The 26,130-nt window shown below is 37.2% G+C and overlaps 1 protein-coding gene across 1 annotated transcript in view; it reads left to right on the top strand.

Annotated features, from left to right (window-relative positions):
• PTPRU (protein tyrosine phosphatase receptor type U) overlaps positions 1–26,130 on the top strand; it is a 4,710,560-nt gene that overhangs the window by 3,820,265 nt on the left and 864,165 nt on the right. Inside the window, exons 21-22 of the mRNA XM_044089740.1 lie at positions 11,266–11,302; positions 16,181–16,278. Of these exons, the coding sequence (XP_043945675.1) occupies positions 11,266–11,302; positions 16,181–16,278 (135 nt within the window). The remainder of the gene's footprint in view (positions 1–11,265; positions 11,303–16,180; positions 16,279–26,130) is intronic.

Genomic DNA, 26,130 nt, shown 5'->3' with positions numbered 1-26,130 from the left:
CTTTTTAAAAAGGCAAATCAGTTACTCTCATGAATGTTTTTTAAGCATAACAGTGTAGCAGTTCATTCATGCTCACAACTAAAAAAGTGCAGAGAAGGAATTAGTATGTTTCTTTAACAGATCAAAATTATATTGATTAGACGAGCAATGCAACAGTGTGACTGATTATGCACAATCACAAATCACCATATACATTTGAAATCATATTAGTGCAGAACATAAGAACACCTTTATGGACAAGTGGATGATTGCTATATACTAGGGATATTCAGTTATTTATTACCATTTAATTCTACATTTTTCTTCCTAGATCAGCACTACAGTCACTGAACAGCTTATATAAATGCTTTCCACAAAGCCAGATGTTTTAATGTCAATCTATGTGAAAGAACACTGCCTGAAGCAATTTAAAACATCTACTTTGGGGAACTTGATAATTTGATTGTTATTCCAGAAAGCTCCAATTGTATGAACAGAATAGCATATCACTGTAGCTGTAATTTAAAGTGATCTGCTTTAGTTTAGAAGTGACTGTATTTTAATAAACCAGTTGTGAAAATGAAAATCCAGATGAACCACAAAGAAGAGGCCAACTGATTCCAAAATACTTTAATTAAGCAAAATTCCACTAACACAAACTTCTCCCTCTAGCGCCTCCGCTGAAAGCTTTTAGCAGAGTATATCAAGTTCCTACCCAACTCCCTATTTATACATCATTGCCAGCTAATTAAGCAATCAATCTAATAAATTAAACAATAAATCAATTATAACATTTTCTTAAAAAATCTTATATAAAACATTTCCAGTTACATTCTTTGTATATACCTTTAGGGAACAGTGTATTAAATTTCAAAATTAAAATAGATCCAATCCTTCTTAGCTGCCTTTTTATATGATTTATCGTTATTTTATCTTTGTAAGGTTGTTCTAATAGTGTTGCCTGTAACCCTGTTGTATTACTATTATGTGATTGTTGTGAATGTATAGCTACTGGGCTAACTTCATTATTTTTCCTAATGCCTCTCAAGTGTTCTTTCAGCCTGGTTGAGAAGCTTCTCTTGCTTTTATCTATATAATATTTTCCACAGGGGCATTTTAATGCATATATAATCCCCTCACTATTACAACTAAAACGACCTTGTGCTTGAAACCTTCTACCATTAATCTGGGGAAAACTTCTTACTGCATGTTGGCATCCTATACATTTTCCACAAGGAAAAGTATCTTGTATTACCACCCTTTGCTGTCTTTCTAATACTGGGTGACTGACTTTTTCATGAACTAGAAAATCTTTGATATTTCTCCTTTTCGTATAGGAAAACCTTTGTTTTCGATCTTTCACGAAATTCAACTGGTCATCTCTTTCCAAAATGCCACAATAATATTTTATCAGGTCTTTGAACTGATCTGAGAACAATGTATACATAGTAACAAAATATATACAATTTTCATTGTTGTCTCCTGTCATTACATTTTTGCCTTTCCCTTGTTCCTTATACTGTTTTTTAGCTTCTTTACTATTCATCTTCCACACCACTTCATTAATTAAAATTGGTTTTATAAGCCCTATTTATAAACATTTGTGCTGTTTTGTTCATCTCTTGTTGATGCTCATTTTTATCACTACATAATCTTTCCAACCTTACAAACTCCCCATAAAGGACCAACACTATGGTGAGAGGTAGGTGACAACGACTTCCATCCAGAATATAGTCAAAATGATCAAACTTCCTATATATGTTTGTTTTAATGGTGCCATCATTCAGTCCCTTAAGTGTTATATCAGAATAATTAACTTTATTGTCTAATTGCAAGCCATCAAAGCCTATATTGAATCTATTTCTATGGAGGCTTTGTGTAAACTCTGTCACCCAATCAAACACCCCCCCCCCCACACACACACAAATGAAAATTAAATCATCAATATGTCTAAAATACTTCACCATATGTTCAACAAAAAACTCATGATTATACATATAAATACTTTCAAAGTAGCCCATAAATAAGTTTCCATACATGGGGCAAACGCTGCCCCCATGGCTGTCCCTTGTAGTTGTTTAAACAATTCTGCATTAAATTCAAACATGTTATTATGCAAACAGAACAAAATTAATTCCAATATATAATGTGTACTAGGGCTGTCACCCCAAAAATGTAATATTGCTTCTAATCCATGTGCATGTTTAACACTTATGTATAGACTTGTTAGATACACAACTACAAAATATTTATCTTCTTGCCATCTTGCATCCTTAATTCTTTCTATAAAATCAAAAACATCCTTGATGTAAGATGGCAAATTTACTATTTTTGGTTATAACTATTGATGAAGAAAACATGTAATGTTATGAGCGAAATGCCCACAGGTCGAAAGAATTTGATGGCCTGGTGGATTACTTCAACTTTTATGTATTTTAGGTACACAGAAAAAATAAGCCATAGAACAGTCCTTACTATCAAACACATGCTGTATGTCCCTAAGAGAAAAATAATTTAGTCTAAAACATTTGCTCACCGATTATTTATACTCTTCTATTACCTCATAATATGTTTCTGTATTCACCATCTTATAAATTTCTACATTATTTAGGTGATTATAGCACATTTGCAAATACTGTGAATAATATAACACCACTAACTTTCCCCCTTTATCCGCTGGTGTAAATATCAGGTCTCTTCTATGGCTTAAGTTATTTAAACTCTGCCATTCTTCTTTAGTCAGGTTATACTCAATTTCTTTTTTCTTTCCACAAAAACTATTATATTCCTTTTCTCCACCAAATTTTAATAAAGTTGAAAACTGTTGAATACTGTCATTTTTAAATGGAGGAATGAAATCACTTTTACATAATACACCCTCTGTGTTAAATCTATTATATGCATGTGCTTACACATCAGAACTGCACGAATAAAAACTTACTTTGTTACTATCAATGTCTGTATCACCACTAACATCAAATATGCATATATCATTCTACTTAAAATGATAAAACAAATGAAGCTTTCGAATAAATTTATATATTTCTATTTTTAACTCATACAATCTTGGCAACAATGTTGGGACAAATTTCAAACCTTTGCACAAAACATTAATCTCTGGGTATGAAAATTCATACCCTGACAGATTTACAACATAATCACAATTTGAAAAAAAAAAGGCTCTTTATGTCCATAAGTAGCAGGAACTGTCTCTGTCAATTCAAATTTAGTTCCATTTACCTTTTCTGAAAGAGCAAGGACTCTCCCTACACTTGTTCGAGCCATTCCAAGTTCTTTTACGACTATCTCGCTGCCCCCTGTTGATTCCGAAAAGTTCTTTGTATGTAACCCTCATTTTGAGCTCTCAGCAGCTTGGGAAACTCCTGATACTCCTCACTATCATAGTCTGTAATTGTGCTTTCCATCTGTGGTGCATGCTGATGACTTCCTATTTCCTCTTCTTCCTGAAACCTTATTTTCTGCCATTGATTACGTTGCCTGGATACCAGCATGAACGTTTGGTTGCATTCATAATCACCCACATCACAAATAAGTTTCTCGTTTTCCTCTCTACCAGTTCTTTTTCAGGGGCAGACAGTTTTTCATTTACATTTTTTAAATACTGTTCTAAGGTATCTGAGCTGGTACTCTACAACATATCTTTGCACAATTCCTTAGTTTCTTCTTTAAGCTTCTGCCTTTTCAATGTGACTTTTTCTATTAGAATAGTAACCCATTCTATACTGCATTTGTGAGCTGCTGCTGCCCAGTGTGCATGAAACTGTTTATCCTCTTCCAGGCTAAAATCAAGTGGTGTGGAAGGATTCTTATTAGCATGGAACCCTTGGTGTAATATTTAAGTGACTGTATTGCTTTACCACTGGCACTGTAGCATAGAACAATGCTCTGATGTTAGCACAGAAGACACAAGTTTGACTAGTGTTTTGGGGACCAGAAGTAACTCACAGGAGAGAGTGAGAATGAACAGTTTTTGACAGCATTCTCATCCTGAGTAGATGGTAAGAACTGATCAACAAAATAGCTCACATGCAAGAAGAGGCCTGCACAGTAACAATGGCTATAAGGACAGGATATGAGTCTGGTTATCTAAACTGATGATGATAGCCTTCATATGCATGTGTATGGGAGCTCTCCTACACTAGCAGAGGGCATAGAGCATCTACCTTAGTGATGTTGGTGGCCATGTCAGCAACTGAGGGCAGGACTTGCGGACCTAGTCACAACCCCCCTGATGGCTGCATGCAAAATGGTTACCTGGGGTAGAATGGCTAATGGTCAGTAAGCATCATTTTCCTCTCCTGCAGTCCTCTCACTACTGAGAGCAATTATGGATCATGCCTTTTGTGGTTAAGTCTCTATTCCCTCTCCCATCATCTGCCCATCTCCATCACATCACAGTGGTTCTATGACCTCCTATGGCATGTGAGTATTTAAAAAAAAAACTAATGTATGTTTTAAAACATTAAGAGGTCTTAATAAATTTGCTACTTTGCAAATATTATTTCCCAAGCTCCAATTCGTCATCAACTACCGTTCAAACATTTTTTGTAAAACAAACAAAATAAGTGGGACAGATAATCAACATATGTACATCAAAATGAATGAAATCACAGACCTATTTATTCTGAAGTAAAATGAACACACGTTCAGTTTCCAGAACAATATAGCTACATATATCTTATAATGAAAGTATCATGAGACATATGGGATGATTTTATGAAATACTTCAGTTTTGTCTGCTATGAGTGAAACTACATGGAATTAAAGGGGTTATCATTGCAGTTATAAGGTCTGCTAGACAATTGTCACTTTGCTGTCTTGATTTATGTTCCCTTCATTAACAGATGCTTTTGCACCCTGCAGTACAACTTCAAAATGAGAATTTCATTTACTTCATGGGAATATGTCTGTTTCCAACATTGTGACATTGTTGCAGTTATTCTAGTCTTCTCAATATGTCTTCTACTTTACTGAATGTGCATGGAATATAAAGAGTCAAAAGATTTTAAGCAAGTCTCATCCCTTTTACCCACAAGTTGGTAGTGTTAGCAGTCCATTCAAGTTCACACTTGTCAGCTTCCATTCAGATTAGATGCTGTACAAGGATTTGTGATAAACTAAAAATCTATAGTAAACAAAAAAAAAAAAAAACAGTAAAAAAGACTGAGGTCATGTGTTCACGCTCCAGACAAGAGCCACTGCTTTCCTTTTACATTCCTTGATTCATAGCCAGTGATTAAGTGTAGAATCTCACTTGTCTCTGTGCACACTCAGATGTCTTAATAATAAGTGACAGTGTTCAGTTTCAGCTATCAGCAATGATTATCATAGGAGGAGATATAACAATTGTAGGTAAAAGCAACTATGCACTTTAGATTTTAGTGCTCTGGGGTTAAATTGACTGCTTCAGAAATGATAATCTAAGTACAAAATTAAGAGAACATGTGAATTAAACATTGTATTGCTGTCTGCTATCAAAAATATCAATATAAGTACACATTTACCAGAATAATGCCTTACATCGTTTTCTTATCAGCTTTATTTAGTGTTTTATCATATTTTAAATTTTACAGGCTGCAAACTGTTCTCTTTAAACAACATGTTCTGTTACAGTTTGTATTGGGCTACATGAGAACTTCTAAACAGCTTAGGGCAGTGGAATAGTGGACTTCATAATATATTTTACTGTTTTTATTTATTTATTTATTTACCTTTTATTGACCAATATATTGACACAAGGCACAGTCTGTTTAGAATGGAGGCCAATGAAGAACAGTTCTATAAATTTCGTATGTCTAACAGTAATCAGCTAATGTCATACTATAATTTTAGACTCTAATAAATAAAGCAGAATAGTAATATACAAAAATTCCCATTTTATGATTGTTTAGGATAAAAACAATTAATAAAATAAAATATTTTTTAATACAGAGAGCACTCTTGATTTTGATAAAAAGAAATTAGAAAAATAACAACCTTGTAGTGCATGGAATGCCACAATTACACTCCAAAAACATGAAAAAGACAAATCTTTCCAACATTAGAAAGGTTCGTAACATAGAAGATTATGATCAGGAACCCAACTGGTTATTGTGTGTATGAGACATGAATGCCAAGAAATTCACCTCATGAGAAAATCTTGAGAGGTGAATCTTGGCATCCATGTTGAGAGCCAATAATTTTATTTACAATTGAGGATCTGTTCATAATTATTTTTGTGCATGGAGATCCATTTGATCCCTATTATATTAGCTACAAAAACATTAAATTAGAATTAAAAAAGAAAAAAAAAACAAGAAGTGTTGTGCTGGCTTTGAAAGCTGGTAATGCAGTTGGAAACTGCTTTATGTCTTTATATATTCCCTGTATACATGAAGCAGTCGGATCCCAAATATGTTTTAAGTGTAATGCAGACAGCAGACAGAAATCGAGTTGAAGTTGACTCATTTCATTTTCTGCTGCTATTTACTCTGAAAAATCAGTTAAATAATAACCTGGTTCAGCGCTTCTATTGGGCAAGATGGGATCTTAACCACCCTTCTAAGTGTTGTCAAGGTTGGGTCTCACACTATAGTGCTGCTGAAACAGGATGTCATTTAACCAATATTTGAACATAATAACAGCACTCCATGCAAGAAGTTTTTCTTAAGCTCCCTTAAACACTGTTAAGATCAGATCTTGCTCAAATGATTACAAACTGATAGTGCCTGTCAGCAAGGAACAGCAGCAGAAGGTAAAAGAGATTTGAAATGTATTAATCGTCCATAAAATAGCTGTAAAGAAATTAATGCTTTTAAGATGGTTGATTATCAGAAAGAAAGAGACTAAAACAAGGTGCCGCATTTGCACCTCCTGATTTCAGGTGCTCATATTTTGAATACATTGGTTGAATAGAGGGAATGAGGCACATAGACAGGAAATTCCATGTTATAAGTCACCAGCTATGTGGCACAGATGAATAATACTATGGCTACGACACATCCACCCAGATATGATTAGTGCCTGCATGTTGACTATGAAATGTACTGTAGAAGCATTATGAGGCAATGCCTGCTAGCATCTTTCAGGTGGGGCATGAGGCAGGCATGTCTGAGGTGCATACTGCCATATAGTACTTTCTTTTTTCGGCTGTAACTTATTCATGGTACTGCATTTTATGTATTTACTGCCTCAGTTCAGCACAGTAAAGGGGAGACAATTACTGTAATTGAACAGAAAATGCCAAAAAATGTTTTTTCTTGTTCAGTCAAGATGGCTTTCTACCATTTATTTTTTCATTTTACTCTGTGCTCGACGCAAATGCTGTCTAGCCTGCCAGCACTTAAGAATGTGATACCTAATTGATTGGCTGACAGTAGGCATTAGTGAGATAACCATGCAAGTAGTACATTGATTTCTCATGCACATGGTTGAAGGCATTTTTGATGTAGCAAGTCCATTTCTATTGATGTTTGTATTCCATCATATTACCTTCACCAGAGTGATATAGTAGATCAGCAGGTAGGTGAATGTGTTGAGCAGTTCTGTTTGATTTGCTGTGATCAGCTGCTTGGAACTGAACATTCTTTTTGCATACATTTAACAAAAGTATTTGCATAAGTCTTCCGCTGTCTGGTTCGATTCTCTGGTAGAGTGTCTTCTGCGTGGAGACATGCGTGAATGGGCATACCTTCGTTGAAGTTTGTGCGTCAGGGCTGGTAACTCGGCACGTAAAAATCAACTACCAGTCATTAGCGGACCGGAATTCCGCTGTGGCGAACCCTAACCAGGAAAAGTCGAAAGACACAAACAAACATTTGCAGAAGTCTTCTGTTACATTCTTATCCATTTTGCCTGCATCTGAAGTAACATTTACTGTTGGCAGTGAAGGACTTTGAAGCATTTCCATAAATGCTTGGGTAGATGATGCTTTTAAGTTATATGATGCTGAGGCCTGTGTATTGGTGTGTGCGTGTGTGTGTGTGTGTGTGTGTGTGTGTGTGTGTGTGTGTGTGTGTGTGTGTGCGTGTGTGTGTGTGTGTGTGTGTGTGTGTGTATCTGTGTATATATATATATATATATATATATATATATATATATATATATATATATATATATATATATATATATATATACATATATCTATGGATATACATTTATATGCACAATATATACATATTTATCCATATATATGGACTCTCACATACACACACATATTATGTATATATGGGAAAATTATATATGTGTATATTTTATTTTTGCCTCCCTATATTCTGTCTTGCTTAATTGTTTTTTTTTTAATTTTGCCTTTGTGATATACCTGTCACTGCCTGTTTCGTTGTGACAGTAATTTTCAGTGTTGTGCATTACATTGATTGGCCTTGCTGTCCCAGTTGTAATTGAAGCAATCAGTATGCCTAGAAAGGTATACCTCAGACAGCTGCAGGATAAACAGTGGGCATTGCAGGTGTAAAGTTCCACTTCAGCTCTTTTTGTAGCATATTGAGTTTTGTAGAATCAGATATTCCATTTGGGCAAATGTTCAGGAAATGTCAGCTTTTTTATAATTTGGTTGCTGTCCTAGATAGTAAATACAATGTAATTATCTCATACACAGGCATTATTCCCAAGGAGTTTACATTTTAAAGTCTTATTTTCAATAGCCAGTCAATTGTTTTTGATACAGCTGATTTCAATTAGTCCTTGCAGGTATGAAGATGAAATTTGTCAGTTTGCAAAGATGGTAGGGTTGGCATTGACACAATGATTCTGGCATTTTCTAGGGAGTATTGATATAACCCATGATAACTGCCTTGACCTAAGGTGTTTATATTTATACAGTAAAACACATTTCCTTTGTTTCTTTGAATTTCCAAGGATTAAGTACAAACAGAGGAAGCTGGTACAGCTATCTTTTCCCAGTTTCGGTTTGACTACAAATGTCTCATAGTTTCGCAGATTCATAGTTTCTACTATACAGTATACCAGTTAAGCCTTTTACAGCTAGCAAATGCAGTCCTACTGGTAAACTAAACTTGTTACAATCCCTGTCAATAAGAGGTGGCTAGGTCACTGGTAAATATGTGGTTTTCCACCATTCATTTCAGTTAGATTTGAAGACAGTGACTGACATGTTTTGCTGAACAGAAAGAGGAGGTTTGTTCCAGAGGCAAATACTTTTGGAAAGATATCGGCCATACCAGAAAGCCCTGTTTGCACTGCATTATCAAATTAGATCCCTTGATATTGTATTTGTGTTAATATTAGTTTTACAAATATAAAGTAAATCAAGCAGGATTGGGCCATTTTTGAAAAACAGACACATCTCACCCTGTAGGAGATATGGACAAAGATAAGGCTTTTAGATGCTCTGAGAAGGGAGCTTATACCAAATATTTTTAATGAGGAGCATATGAGTTAGGTATTTTGGCACATAGGCACTGTATGTGTGTATGTACCAAAGGACATGTTGCACTCTAGTAATATTTTTCTACTTATGGCTGATTTAGCATGGTATGCTGTAAATTAATCTAAGATGAATACGTCTATACATGTCACTTTTTAGTTTGTGTAAAACAGTCTGTAGGCCAGAATTCATTGAAAGTGATAATATGTCTATACATGTCACTGTTTAGTTTGTGTAAAACAGTCTGTAGGCCCGAATTCATTGAAAGTGATAATACGTCTATCCATGTCACTGTTTAGTTTGTGTAAAACAGTCTGTAGGCCCGAATTCATTGAAAGTGATAATACGTCTATCCATGTCACTGTTTAGTTTGTGTAAAACAGACTGTAGGCCCGAATTCATTGAAAGTGATATGCGCTTTTACCGTTTTCTTAGTAAGCTTATGGTACAAGGCTTAAATATGTCAAGCCAAAAAAATACTGCATGCTTTTTTGTTGAATACATTCCCTATATGAAAGTATGTTATCTTTAATGCCTTTATCAATATTTTAAAATTGGTCATTCCCATGGTAAAGTTATCAACCAGTTCATGAATTAGATACATGTCTCCATGTGTCAAGAAGGAAATAAAGGGTATAGTCATTTTATTCCACTTTTCTTAGACCTTTCCTAGGTATCAGCCAGTGTAATGCCTATTTGTTTTGGTAGATATGTTTTTATCTTGGTGTTGTGAAATTGCCAAGCTGGGTAATGTAGTTTGGAATTCCCAGATATCTGGATGAACTGGAGTTTTATCACATGGCCAGTCTAACAGGGATACTTCACTATAGAGAATGACTTCCTACATGAATTTTTAATGTAAATGTAGCAGTGGTGAAATCGCTGTACATACTTATATTGTCTAGCATAATGCACTCCGGACATTATTCTTCCTTAGGAAAGCCTTCCAAATAAGTGTGAATTAAGAAAAAATAGCTGCGGACAAAGTGTCTTCATTTCTTTCTGCTTTATCAAAACATATACAAGTTGCAAATTATTACAAATCTTGGTGGATTTAATTTGCTTATAAAATATTGTTATGGTGAAATCTGCAAAGAATAAAATTAGTACTGCAGCATATTAAACTCAGTTATATCATTTAATCAGAACTGCTTAGTACACTGTTCTAGTAAACAAACAAGCAAATAAACATGCATGCACGTATAAATCAGTCTTGCAATAGAAGGCTTGGTATGCAAGAATATGTATGTTCTTCAAGGAGTAGCTCAACTGGAAGCCTTTAAAATGATTATAGCCCTTAGTAAAACAGTGTTACAACATTGTTAAGGATGAGATAAAGACACAACCTTGATGGAAAGAAATGGAATAATGGGGAAAGGTCAAGCAAATTGAGACCAGGAATTCATTATTTAACTAGAGTAACTACAGTGTTCCATACTCCTTTAAAGACAGAAACGTCTTATCTATAGTGGCAAATTAATCCATATAAAAGTTTTCTCGTGTGTCAGTATGACAACGTGCATAAGGCAATAGTATGCAGACCTCCATCGTTTATCATTTTTTTCAGTTTACATTTGGAACACTGAAATACTATGTGGCTGGAAATGTACAAACATGGCAGAATGCAGTCTTTCAAAACATCACAGTTAAGAAGGTGTTTACAATTTGTTATGTAAATACTTACTTCACTGCATAATATTGCTGCCTTTCATTTGTCATCCCAGGCAGACTGTGGCTGGTTATGTGGAAACACATCAGATTGTTTGAAAAAAATCTGTAGTAAAAAGAGTATCAGTGTACATATAGGGAAAGAATAAACAATTGTATCTAAAAGTTGGAATTAGATTGTGAACTGATTTATTCTTTTCACTTTTTTCTAGGGTTATCACAGATCAAATCATTTTATAGCCACTCAAGGTAAGGTTATTTAGTAGATTTCTTTCTCATGGAAAATATCTATTTATATTCGTTTTTATCACACAATGCAAGTGTTTATCTTAATAGTTATAATAGTTTATACTTCTTTCCACATTTTAAGATATCTGTTTGTATTATGAATAGGGTTATGCCAAATATTTGACTTTGACCTTTAGTGAGTAAACCAAAGTTATTTGGCTGGGCACACTAACAGTCATATCATAACATGATCTGCCAGGGATTTGAACAACTTCTGGTAGGATGTGTTTATCAAACGGCTTGAAGAATTTTTAGGCCACAAAAATGTATGTCTTCCTGCTTGAGAAATAAGCACATTTTCTTCATCACTGCTAAAACTGCAGATTTTAACCTACATTGACTTGTGAATTATATGCTTTCTACTTTGGTAGTAAGAATATTTTTCTTTCTCTTTTATTAATTTGCAAATGGAGACATACAGTGGCACAGTAGTTAGTCTTATTACCTCATATCAGTGGTCCTGTAACTCTAGCTCTGTTCATGGCTGGAATGCCTTCTGTGTAGAATCTGCTCATTTTAATTGTAAATTATTATTTTAGAAGAATAAAGAATAATAAAAAAATAATAAGAATTCTAAAATCAAACTAATCGTCTTGTCATGTTTTGGCTTCTTCTACCAAAACCCTTTTTCCTTGTTTTTGACTAATATTTCCCAAAAGCCTGTTTCTAACTTTCAGGCTGTGTTGTAGTTCTTTCTGAACCTTTCATTCCTCCACTGGTCTGTTCTTTCTCATATTGAAGAAATAACATGAGCAATGGCATGTTAAAGGATTTGGGTCCTTTACTCCTGCACAGTGGCTCTGATATTCACCTAGAGCTTGCAGTTCATGGACATGTGCATTATTTCCATGGTTGCATTGCTTTATACTGCTGGTCAGTAAAAGCCAACATGGACTACATCTTAGTCTTTCTTTCACCATTGGGGGGGGGGGGGTCTTGTGATCAGATGAGGGTTATTCGGACAATAGTCAGAGGATCATCCCTTTACAGAATGAAGCTGGCCAACCTCAGACTACTATATTAAACCAGATGCATCCATGTACCAAAAATATTATCATAGGAGGTTACTAGGCTATTGGCCCTGAGGCCCTTATAAGCCTAGCCAGGAGTTTAGCCCATGTTTAGACAAGTCACCACCCTAAGCCCCTTTTCAGCAAGGACACAGGTGGAATCCCAAGTGTGTATTTTCTGTTTCCCATCCAGTTATCCAGGTTGTGCTTAAAAAGGGATAATGAGGTACTCTGCTTGATGTGGAGAGGGAGTCTATTCCACAGATGGGGGAGTCTCTGGGACACTAATCTGTTCTGCCAACAAGTCCTATTGATATCACAGACCAGATTGAGGGCACTCATACTGGTTGCTCGAGTGGAGCTTGACTGGTGGATATGCAGCAGTCCCATCAAGGCAAGGTCTGAGATTGCTTTGCATGCCAGACAAAGGTCACCTCTGAGGAGTCTCTATGAAACTGAGTAGACAGACAGGGCTTTTAGCCTATCTATGTAGGGTGGATGTTTGAGGCCCTGGATTCTCCTGGTGAGGAGGCCTCTGTGGTTTCTCCATCTGCTGCATGTTCTTTACAAGGTACATACCAAAGGGGGTGTTGTACTCAATAAATAATTGGCCTTATAAGGGAATAATACAGGGATGTTATGACCTCTTTGTCCCTGGATGAGGTACCCTTACTTATGAGTTGGGCCATGTAGAAAGCTTTCTGTACAATGGAAGCAACATGGTGGTTAAAAGTCAGATTGCTATCAACCTGGGTGCCCAAATCCCTCACTACTGATTGTGTACTTAGGACATGACATTGTTATTAATGTGATAATATGTGGGGTCGTCACTCTCCCCAAAGGGAATGATGATGCATTTTTTGGCATTCAGCTTGAGGCCATGTTTCTGGCACCATTAAAAATGCACATGGATCCATTGGTTATACCATTTAAGGTGTTATGTATACATAACAGCCTGCTATTAGACCCCACATTACTCTAAAGCATCAACACAAACAAAGGCGTGTGACAGGAAGAATCAGTGTTTTAATTTAGGTGATAGGTATTTTTGTGTAGGTAAGATAAATGCTTTTGTTTTACTTGATCATGGAATTCTTGTATTCATGTGGTTGCAAATGCAGCATTTGATGACTGCTGTTTTTTTGGTTACTAAATAATGCCTTTTAAGAAAAATAATGTGCCTGCTTCAATGAATGGGAGAAGCGGTATCTGCTAAATGCATACAGGTTTGTATGCTGGATGGTTGTATGTGCTTAGAAAATGTTTAGCACTACAACATGATGCACTAGACAGATGATTTCTGTTCTCAAGCTGCAGAAAAGGAAACCAAATTTAATTTCTATTTTCCCACAATAGTCTTAGAAACTAATCTGCAGTGATTGTTCACAGCTTGTTGAAAACATTTTCATCAGGTGCAATGCCAGTCACAGATCTAGTAGCAACACAACCCCACCCACATCCCTGGTTGCTGAAAGAGGTGGAGTTGTGAAAAATAAGAATACTTATTGTTGCAGAGGAATTGGACAAAATGCTCTTTTGCTTAGATGGCGTTTGAAGAAATAACTGACCTCCCAGTCTCTTGTACTTAGGAATATGTTATTTTATATTATTCTAGATAGTTGTGTGCAGTAGATTTCTAGTTTTTCCTAAAGTCTCTTGTACCAATCTGGGATATGCATTACTCTTTGCAATTAATCAAGGTTATGCCTACATGTGTAAATTGAAATTTTGTTTTGCTGATCAGTACCTGAAGAAAATAATTAGGGTTAATTTGTGAAAAAAATCCCTAAGCAATTGTCAGCATTACTTGTTTGCTGGCTTCCCCAGAAGTTAGTAGTAGTAGTGTAATTACTAGTTCACGAAGGTAGTCAACAATTCTCTTCTAGAATGTTTAGGAAGTGTATGTTGAAGTTAGTTTCAAACTTTGAGGCATTTTTTCCAGAGTGTAGAACTTGTGCCAAAGCTGCAATACTGTTGTTTTAAATGACTATTGGGAGTCACATTTCTGATAAATCATTTATCACTGCATTATATGAAAGGAACCATATAATATGATAACTTTTCAATATTTTTCTCTGGTGGTTTTCTTTTTGTTTATTACCAGAAATTTTGTGTAGGCTAAGCATTTTGACAACTGAAACATTTGGTTTCAGAGTATTCAGCTCCCAGAGAAGCATAGGAAATTAATGCAAAAAGCTGCACTCCTTTCAGATCAATAACAGTTTCATAATGGAATAGTACAGAGCTTGTTCATTTTATGAGTTACTATTGCTAATAACTAAACCAAAAGGGAAAATTATTCATGGAAATCTTAGAGACCTCTCATGGACTAAGAAAACCCTGTGGAACTTCATATCCACAGTTAGCACCACTGAGATAGGGACAAGGCTGTTGACTGCGCATGGATATTTAGTAGAATGTTTTCCGCAATAAGTTTAATAAAAGTTCAAGAAAGACTATAGGTCTTTTCAGAGAGATACTTTAACAGTGTTTTAAATGTTGCATACATCTTTTCAAATGACAATTTGTAGTAACCTTTGTCTAGCTTTAATGAGTGTTCTTGCACAAAACAAGTAAACAAAACTTATGTAAGACAACAGGCATAATAAATGCATGTTTCATGTTTTAATCTCCCAGAGCATGAATGTGCATTAAAACTCTAGCTTCCCACCTGCAAAGGCAGGCATGTATAGTCTTGTAGCTTTTCAGGAAAAGTGCTGTACAGTGTGAAAGTTCAGTCTTATCTTCTTTAAAACAACTTTATTCTGTGTGCCATCGTTTGTTAAATCTAACTCAGAACAATGTTTTCATCAGCACTATATTGTGTCTCAGCATTATTTAGCTAACAGTTTTTCATTTGCGTTGACATTGCTGTCACATTTATCCCTGCAGTCTGCTTTCATTATCTGCTGAGTCATCAGATATTAAGAAAGTTGTTAGCTGTGCTTCCTGCTGCCTTCACCTATGTGTTAAGAAAGGTGGAAAAAGAAAATGTTATGCACTCTTCACCCAAGGCATGTTAGTTCTGTAGATATTTAATGCACAAAAAACAGACAGTGGCACAGTAAAATGTGTTTGCATTAGCTTTAGATATGCACATATTGTTATCTATTTTAACACTGTTCTGATCTGAGAAATGCATAAAAGAACATTTCATTTTCAAATAAATTTCTGATACATTTATTTGTAATTAAAAATGCACATCTTTGCCTAGTACTTAGCAATATTACTGGCTCATTAAGAGCAGTGTTATAATAGAGTTTAGGCTTGTTTTTAAATAAAAAGCATTGGAAATATTGATCAATGGTACATCTGTTATTAATGCTGTATTTCAGTCATGTTTGTAACATTGTAATTATGTTAAAAATGTAGCAGTGTATAATCACAAGGAGTAAAGCATGAGGAGGTATCAGTAACATCACAGCATTATATTTTTGCAAACTGGTAAGTTTAAATTCTTTTATGCAGTGGTTGACTGTTGAACATCTGTTTTGTCTTGAACATAAATGCCTGGAAACATCAATATGTAGATACAAAAATTGCATCTATCCATGTTCATCCCTTGAATGGCATTGCCATTTTAAGGAAATTAACGTCCTTTAAAATGACTCTTTTCTGTCAAGGTTAAGAAGTGAAATATCTGGACTCCTAAAAAACATTACGGGAAATATTTCAAAAAGACCATACAGTAATTCATATCATGACATACATGTTGCCTCTTTCTGCTGTTTATCAGAACCTGTAGAAAAAAAAAAACTGTTTGGTTATTGATTACATTAAATTATTGCAAAGAAATTCCTAGCAATAACATACATTGTTTTAACTTTAGGTCCTAAACAAGAGATGGTGTATGATTTCTGGCGGATGGTGTGGCAGGAGCACTGTTCCAGTATTGTAATGATAACGAAACTGGTAGAAGTTGGGAGAGTAAGTGGAACTTTTCTTAGTTTGCAAAACAGATTGTCTCATTTTCTGGGTCCCAGGTCTCGCTCCTCTTTATCTTGTCTAAGCATATTAATAAATGGTGGTAACCGTGGCTTTGCCAGCTAATGTTTCTGTTGTACCCAGAGTGCCATTATTATATAGCTGCAGTGATGACTTCAGCCTTACCAGATTCTTAGTAATTTTAATAAAGCATAACTAGAAAGCACTCTTTGTAACATGTGGAACATGAAATGGTACATTCAGAGCTAAATCAGCGGATCATAGCAGCATTATCTAATGATTTATTAGTGCATTCTTTAAATAATCTGCTATTAATAACAAAGCAATATAAACAATAATAGCAAGCAAGAAAGATGTGGTGTACATAATCTGTCTCTGTATATTATATGAAGCATGTTTTAAGTTATCTAGTCGATATTTTGAAAAATAGTGTTATGTCTAGTCTATGATTTCATAGGTTCATAGGTATGTGCTAGGCTAATGGCACTGGAGTCTTTACAAGCCTAGCCGATAGATATCCCTGGCATCATGCCACCTGATGTTAGTTACCAGTGCCTCCATAGAGAAGAGCCACTGGAGTGATCCCAGGGGTGAATTTTCTGTTTTTCATCCACTCATCAAGATTTCTCTTGAAGAGGGCCAGTGAGGTGCTCTGTTTGACATGTATGGGAAGTCTCTGGGTTATGAACCTGTCCCTGCAGCACATTCTGTCGATTGTGGTAATGAGGTTGAGGTCTTTGCAGTGTGTGGTGCACAGGGATTGGGATTTCTTTAGATGTAGCATTTCTAACAGAGCTTTGTCAGACATGGCTTTGTAAGTCAAGCAGAAATCTACTCTAAGTAGGCAATAAGCGACAGAGAATAGCTGGAGTTTTTTTTGAGTCTTTCTATAGAGGATGAGTGTTTAAAGCCTAGGATCCTCTTTGTGAGGTACATTTCCGATCTCTCCAGTTGTTGCAGGTGTCTAGTGAGGTACATGCCAAATGGGACATTGTACTCAATGATTGGCCTATTGAGGGAAGAGTAGAGGGAGACAATGACCTCTTTCTTCCTGGATGCAAAACCCTTAGTAATGAGATTTGCCACATAAAAAGACTTTCTGACCACAGTGGCAGTGTGGTGGTCAAAAGAGAGGTTGCTGTCAACTTGTGTTCCCCAATCTCTTATAATGCCTGCTGTGTTCAGTGGACTATCATTGATGTGGTAATTCTTGGGAACTTGGTTTTTCCCAAAGAGGACGATGACACATTTTTTGGCATTGAGCTTAAGGCCATGGTTCTGACACCAGTCGCTGGTCTCAATGAGGCCTTACTGTAGGATGTCAACATCACTTGGGGAGTTAATACTAGCTCCCAACTTGCAATCATCTGTGAACATTGTCAGCCAAAGTCCCTTCATGTTGGCCTGGACTTCAGAGATGTAGATACCAAATAGGAGAGTGCCCTGGACTGAATCATTTGGGCATGCTGTTTTGCCTTAGGGGTTCTGGTTAAGTGGCACACTTTTTAGAAGCGTTATGTGTCTCGTGATTAGTGTTGTGCTGTGGTGGTCATGTGATTTCTGCCTTGGAGGTTTCTGCTGTTTGGGTAGATTTTTACTGAGAGCCTCCACGAAGGTGGGTGTTTGGTTGGTGTTTTTATGTGGAGGCAGTGCTGGTGTGTGTTCTGGAGGGCTATGTGTTTCATGTGGTGTGGTGCAAGCTTTGACCTTCTGTTCTTGACCAGCTATTTTGTTCTTGGCTGGAGAGTGCCTGGCTTCCAATTTGGATATATAAGTGCATCTCTCGCAAGTCTGAGTGTTGGGAGGTAAGAGAAGAAGGTTGTCGGTGTGCATAAGGCAGTTGCTACATTGCCTCAGGATGCACAGTTTCACCAGGTTAATAGGTGAAAGCACAGGGAACTGACCTTTAGACATGGTTGGAGGGATGGGCATTAATAATAAGCACTGGAGCGGATTTCTTGTGGAACATTTAGTGCTGGTAGCTACAATAATTGCTACAAGAAGTCTGGTAAAATACTAGACTGATAAGCTAGTAAAAGTGCAGGAGAGGAGAGAACTAGCAGATGTAAGGGAAACATTGAAGAGCAGGCTTTGAAACTGCTCAGAAAGGTGGGCTTTTAAACCAGAAAGTTGAAAGGGATGGAAAAAGTGCCCAAATGGCCAACAAACTACAATTTCTGGGCCAAAAAACACTGCTGTTGTGGTAGATAGGCTACAGGAAAAGCTGGAAACAAGAGCAAACATGGGCTTTTAAACCATAAAGTTGAAAGAGATGGAAAAACTGCCCAAATGTCCAGTAAACTACAATTTCTGGGCCAGATGCCACTCTTCTTGTAGTAGATAGGCCACCTAGTGCTTATCACTACCACGGATAAGCTAGAAGGCTTCCCTCCAACACAGAAAGGCTTGGTGGACTCAGAAGCTTACAAACAGTGCTGAATACAGCAAATCTGTATCTGGACTAGACTAGTTACAGGAAAGTCAGGAAACAAGCTTAGATTTTTTTTTTATTCTGAACTGAATTCAGTTATTGTTTTATTCAACTCTGAACAGTTAAAAAGTGCCAAAATATATACTTATCAGCCGGGAAGCACACTCAGTCAGAACACAAGGAGATTCTAGTTTTTTTTTCATGATTGCCTTAAATTGTTGTTTCTTCTACAAGGAGACTGTTGAAGACATTTGGTGTGCAGTTTTATTTAGCAAATGCTTCCTTATAATTCTGTGCCTATTGCATATCTTTTTCCTTATCATCATAAACCCCATTTTTTGCATTTTCTACATCGAGTTGTGGCGTCATGTCAACTTTCACCATCTCTTTCAATTCAGTGCCTACCTTCTTTGGCAGTTATGTCTACCTGTCAAGGGTCTTCTCTCACACAATCCATCCACATCTTTGCAGGACATACTGCTCATCATTTTTGTCTTGCCCTAGTTTTGTCATAAGTACTTGTTTTACCTAAATATATTTTCCTGTTTAACATCATTTAAACTTCTGAGTCCTATTTGATATTCTACTTGATTGTCCCCATTTTTTTTTCTTTTCCACTATGGGTAAATCTTTCAGTCCTTGATTCATTCTTTGCCTTGTTTGTAATGCAGTCTGTCATTTCAGATGATTGTGAGTAGGTTGCTGTTTAGGTCTCTCTCCTCCCAAGTCTGTGAGTTACAGAAACAAATATACTGATAAAGTGTTATCAGAATAAAAAATGCATGTACTACTTTTTGTGGCTCAGGATTTTTAAGTTAACCTCAATGAGTAAGGATTTTACATCATCAACAAGTTGTTAAAAATGTGATAAGACGACTATTGTTTGTTTTCAATGTCTGCTCATAGGTGGCACTACAGAATTTCACATCTAGCAATTTGGGGATTTATCAAGGGATCAGCATATGACACACACTAAGAGCAAGATGTTTTCTTGTAGGGAATAGTAATAATTAGTACTCTAGTCTTGCGACTGCTCAGTATGAAAACAAGGACAATCCGCCAACAGAAAACCACACACCATAATTTGCTCAAGACATTTATCTAGCTCCTCTACTCATACTCAAGGAGAAATTGCTTGAACATTAGTAACCGACAGAAAAGAAAAATAGATGAATGGTCTTATGGTAAATGCTTTTCCCCAAAGGAAATCATTGTTGGTGCAATTTCTAATTGTGAGCTGGTAGTAATTCACTTTGATTGGGAAATTTCTACCTTCTTCAAGTTGGTGCAACCTTGGAGTTGGAAGATCTTTCCATTCATAATTCCAACATTAGTTCTGGAGATCAGTTACAAGAAGGAATAAAAACTAGGTCTGAACTGCCAAATCTTGTAGTTGCTAATCTCATGTATGCCTGGCTTCCTCCTGCTGTTGATTTCATCTGGCTTGTTGTGTGTTTACAACATGTTAATTTTCACTTTTTAATCTACAATGTGATACATTTAAATGTCTGTCTGTCTGTATGTGTTTGCCTGTATATGTGTGACTTTGAAATACCCTTGATTTCAATGCTTTGCACTGACAGAATGCTATGGATTACCTTTTTTCCAGTGTAGGGTCTACCATAATCTTCCTTTAATGTGTAACCATTGTCATATTTATTTACTTGTGTGGGCATGCAAAAGTTCACTTTAATGGTCTGCAATTCTATAATACTTATCTGCAGTGTTTTAAAGTGCCATCGCAAAATTGTTTAGGAAGAATGATGAAAATTCATTTTATCTAAATGCATATTTTATCTCATATTTCATATGTATCATTGGTTCTGCACTATTTTTCACGGGGGAGTGAAATCCCTCATAAACATAACATTTGTTTACCTCTTTCTGAAATAAAATTTTGACTTTTTCCTGCTCACAAAATCAAGTGAGCATTCATAGAGCACAAACAAATCCAAAACCCTAGAGATTTTAGTGGTTTTGTTTTTCTGCAAGATCTGTGAAAATGTAGAAAGGTCCTTGGAACCCCAATTGTACAAGCTAACGTCATTCAGCCAAACCAGTACAAAGAGTATATGCGCCTATGTTTGGCAGAACTAGAACAGAGCATTTAATTCATTGAGTAGCACAATGTGTCATTGTTAAGACTTCTCCCTTGTTTCTTCAGAATCCAAGGTTCAATCCTGATCTCCAGTTAGTGCCAGTGTAAAGTATGAATGCTATCCCTATGTCTATGTGAGTTTTCTCCAGCATTTCCAGTTTCCTTCCATAATCAAGCAAAACAATTGGCAACACTAATTTATCAACAGACTTGTTCATTTTGCTTTTGCTTTTAAGGCCCAGGACATGGCTGAGAGCAGTCCATTTATTTATTTAGTTAGTTAAGTTATTTAGTCAGTTTGTTTACCTGCGTAAACAACTGCCCAGTCCAGTTAGGAAAAATCACCTACATGAAGCAGTTATCTACTTTGCTAAAAAAAAAAAAAAATTCCGAAAATGACTTGCTTATGCTATGTGCTGTATATATAATAGGATGATGGGTGTAAAAATCATATTACAAAGATGTATATAAGCTATATAAAACATAAGATAATGAGACCACAAAAGAATGAAATTATTTTTGATACTTTTTTTTTAAAAATATAGTTTATTTGGTCATATCCTTTCAGAGGAATGTTAGAAGCAAGCTATCTGGCATTCTACTGATTTACTTGAGAAATACTTGCAAAGCCTCAGGACTATGACTGTCACTTGAGCAAAGGAAATATAGGAAATGCAAATTATATTAATGGGTCTGTATAATAGGTATAATATCGATACTTGATTTGGAAATCCAATCTATAGTGTACTCAAAGGTAGAAGCCATAGAGTTATCTTTAAGAAATGGCACATTTAAGAGCAAATGGACCAAAGATCCAGAGGTGGTGGTGTCTCCATATTCATAAAGGATATGCACATCTCCAGAATAGTAGTCCAGCAAGATGCATCTGAGATACTTCAGGTACAACTAACACTGTGTAAGACTGTGTTCCAGGTCATAGCCTGCTGTAGGTCCTCAACCATGTCCCTAGACTCTCAGGCCATGTTCCTAAGCACCCTGAAATCTGTCAAAGTCCAACCCAACACTTTCATACTAGGAGACTTCAACTACCCCTCCATCAATTGGGAAAACTACTCAAGCACCAATGCTCTGGCCTAATGCTTCCTGGAATTCATCAATTTCGATGCTCTGGACCAGTTCATTCTTACCCCCAACTAGAGGAAGTAACATCTTTGACCTGGTTATTACTAAAAGGAACAACTGTTGCTCTACGCCAATAGTCAATTGCTCCCTGGTTAGATCCGACCACAAACTAATCAACATGGAAAACCATATCTCACCCTCAGCCTTCGCAAAGTTATCCATCATGAAAAACTTGTCCAAAGGTGACTTTGGACTCCTAAAAACAGAAGAGGTTAACTTCACGGCACCCATGCCGATGGAAAATAGATGCATGACTGCCAAATCATACACCAATACACTGTACAAATCCATACATAAATGCATGGAACTAGCCATACACAACAGAACCAAGATGTTCTCCTCCAAAAAAAGTGGTGGCCCCCCTGCCATTAATACACTCTACAATAGAAGGAAGAAACTGTTTCAGAAAAAGGTGAAGTCCCAAGACTGGAAAAAATCCCTGATTAGCCTCAACAAAAAGTTGAGATCCCTCATCAAAACCTCCAAAGCCAGCTATGAAGGCAGAATTGCAGCAGACACTAAAAACAACCACAAAACCTTCTTTAGTTATATCAAGAATCTCCATGGGAATACCCAGATTTGCTCTGAGTTACTACACAATGGTACCTCCTATACTGAGCCAACAGATATAGACAACATACTGGCTGACAGATACAATGCCAACTTTACACCCCCCCCAATGGACCAATCTCAATACCAGAAGAATGCCAGCCACCCTGCATTACTGAAGCACAGGTTAAAGCTGCACTGTCTAAGGCCAAGAATACACCTTCCATGGGACCCAGTAATGTCCCTGACTGTGTTCTACATGAATTACAAAGTGAACTGGCACCACATATGTGTGCACTGTTCACTCACAGCCTCATCTCAGGCTTTGTGCCTAGTGAATGGTGCACTGCTACAGTCATCCCTCTCCATAAAGGAGGAGTGACTACAGATCCTGGAAATTATCGCCTCATTAGCCTGATGAGTCTGATATGTAAGACTATTGAGTACATCATTATGGACCTAATTAAAAAGATATAGGGAATCTCCAAACTCTAGATCCCACACAATTTGGTTTTGTGAAAGGTAGATCATGCCTGCTCAACCTGGTTGACTTCTTTGAGTCAGTCACCAGACTGATGGATGAAGGTAAGGCAGTTCATACAGCCTACCTTGATCTGGCCAAGGCCTTTGATACCATTCCTCACTCAGAAATTATTGATAAACTCATCAAACTAGGCAACAACCCCTATATCATTGGGTGGGTTGCAAACTGGCTCACAGATAGAACACACAGTGTGAAAGTAGTGAACTCCAAGTCAGACTGCCAACCAGTCATGAGTGGAGTCCCACAGGGATCGGTCCTGGATCCTCTCCTGTTTGGCATCTTCTTCTCAGAAGTCCAGGCCAACACAGAGGGACTCTGGATGACCAAATTCACAGACAACTGCAAGCTGGGAGCCTTTATTAACTACCCAGGTGAAGCAGACATCCTACAGAAAGGCCTCACTGAGACAAATGACTGGTGTTGAAACCATGGCCTTAAGTTTAATCCAAAAAATGCTTCATCATCCCCTTTGGGAAAAACTCAGTTCCCACTAATTACCACATCAATGGGAGCCCACTGAACACTGAAGGTGTTATGAGAGATCTGACAACAAAGGTTGACAGCAGCCTCTCCTTCGACCACCACATTGCCACTGTGGTCAGAAAGTTCTTCTATGTGGCAGATCTCATTACCAAGGGGTTTTGCATCCAGGAAGAAAGAGGTCATCATTTCTTTCTACTCTTCCCTCATTAGACCAATCATAGAGTATAATGCCCCATTTGGCATGTACCTCAGTAGACACCTGCAACAGCTGGAGAGGCCACAAAAGTACCTCACAAAGAGGATCCTAGGCCTTAAACACATATCCTACATGTACAGACTCAAAAAACTCCAGCTATCCCCTGTCACATATCATCTACTATGAGGCAATCTCTGCTTGACTTACAAAGCCATGTCTGACCAAGTTCTGTTAGAAATGATACATCTAAAGAAATCCCAATCCCTCCGCACCACACACTCCAGAGACCTCAACCTCATTACCACAATCAACAGAACATGCTAGAGGGACAGGTTCATAACCCAGAGACTGCTGATGCTCTGGAATAGACTTCCCATACATGTCAAGCACATAGGCACCGGAACCATAGGGTGAGAGGGGGAGGGAGCAGCCCCCCACACTTTTACAGCTGCAAGACCTGTAAGGACTGATGCGTGCATCGCACGCTATTTAAATATGAAAGTGCGTGGAAACAACTACCTGCTCGCATCAAGTGCTAGCAGATCATCCACAGTAAGGAGATGCTCCATTTGTTTATGTTAGCAGCTGGTGTGTTCCGTTTGTTTATGTAAGTAGCCAGTGTGCTCTGCTTGTTTATGTAAGTAGCTGGTGTGCTCCATTTGTTTATGCAAGTAGCTGGTGTGTTCCATTTGTTTATGTAAGTAGCTGCTGTGCTCCATTTGATTATTTAAGTAGCTGGTGTGTGTGTGTGTGTGTGTGTGTGTGTGTGTGTGTGTGTGTGTGTGTGTGTGTGTGTGTGTGTGTGTGTGTGTGTGTGTGTGTTAGCTGGTGTGCTCTGTTTGTTTATTTAAGTAGCTGGTGTGCTTAGTTTGTTTGTTTAAGTAGCTGGTGTGCTCAGTTTGTTTATTTAAGTAGCTGGTGTGTGTAGTACAGATAAGTTCTAGAAGCCCACATTCTAGCCTTCTTTATAAATTACTCTGCATGCCCTCCTAAAAATGTGATTGTCAGTGAACAGCCTGACTATCTGCAGTGATAAATAACCATATTTATAACACCACCTTACTGAATGCTAATTTAAACTCTTGCACCCATGTAGCTTTCCTTCTGAGTCAACAAACATAGCCAAGAGTTGCATTATATTCAGTAGGTCCCATAATGTAATCAGATAATGTAGTGACCAAAACAATGGCAGTTTCACCTTTTTCAATACTGCATAGATGTCCTTCACAACCTACTTAGTCTCTGATGTTCTGAGACAAAGCACCAGTCACAGGGATGATTGTATAACACCCATAAACCATAACTGTTTAATAATAGTGAGGGAATCTTCAAAGTATTTAACTAATTCTTTATACCCCACAGTATATCATCAGGAATAATTCTACCTAGTCTAGGTTGGATGACTAATTAGGGTTATTAGCAATTATGGTAACAAATCCATTCACTCAATCTGGTGAGAATCCTCACTATACCCTTGATCATTCAGTTATCTGCCTAATGCTTTGTAAAACTGACTAAACATCAAGACTGCAATACACAGCTAAGAAATGTTGTGGGCTGCAATAGTCCGATTTTCATAATCTGCACACCATATCAGCAACTAAATACTGCAACAAAAACAAAACAAAAAAAATAACAGTATTTTTGGGATGTTACCATTGCAAACTCTTTAAATTTCTTAGAAATTCCATTGTATGAACCCAGGACTCCTTCAATGAAAAAAATCTGTAAGCTTACAATCTCCAAGATCTCTGTTGCAAAGGAAGTGCTGTCAGTCAGCATCTGAAGCTAATGGCATGCTCCATTTGTTTGTTTAAGTAGCATGTGTGTGAAATGTCTCACAGCAAGAGGGTCTCTGGTTTAATTCTTGGCTGGGGTGGCTTCTATGTGGAGTCTGTAAGTCCTCCTGGTGTTTGGGTGGGTTTCTTCTGGGGGCTCAAGTTTCCTCCCATGTTACCATGTCCCGCTCACCAGACTGAGTAAAGAGAAGGTCACAGTAAGCTGCCTGTCAGGCGCTAGAATCCGCCACATAACGCAAGCACTCAGGTCTCTCAACAGCAGGTACAAGTACGACTCAGTCATTGTCCACGCTGGTGTCAACGACCTGAGACGTACCTCCTTGGACTACATGAAAAGGGACATCGAGGAGCTCTCTGATTATGTAGCCCAGGCAGGTATGACCCTGACCTTGAGCAGTATCCTACCTTCACCTAGAATGATGCCACAATACAGTGATAAGATGATCAGCTTTAATAATTGGCTTAAATTCTGGTGTCATTCAAAGGGGATCCAATGTCTGTCTGCCTGGGATGACATGCTGGACAAGCCACGCTGCTTCGCAAGGGACGGCTTGCACCTGTCACCCTGGGCTTCCGGATATTGGCAAAGGC

The sequence above is a fragment of the Protopterus annectens genome, chromosome 1.part1 (assembly GCF_019279795.1).
Source record: "Protopterus annectens isolate FY-2018-M chromosome 1.part1, PAN1.0, whole genome shotgun sequence".
NCBI classification, from domain to species: domain Eukaryota; kingdom Metazoa; phylum Chordata; order Ceratodontiformes; family Protopteridae; genus Protopterus; species Protopterus annectens.
This window is presented reverse-complemented; position numbering and strand designations above follow the sequence as displayed.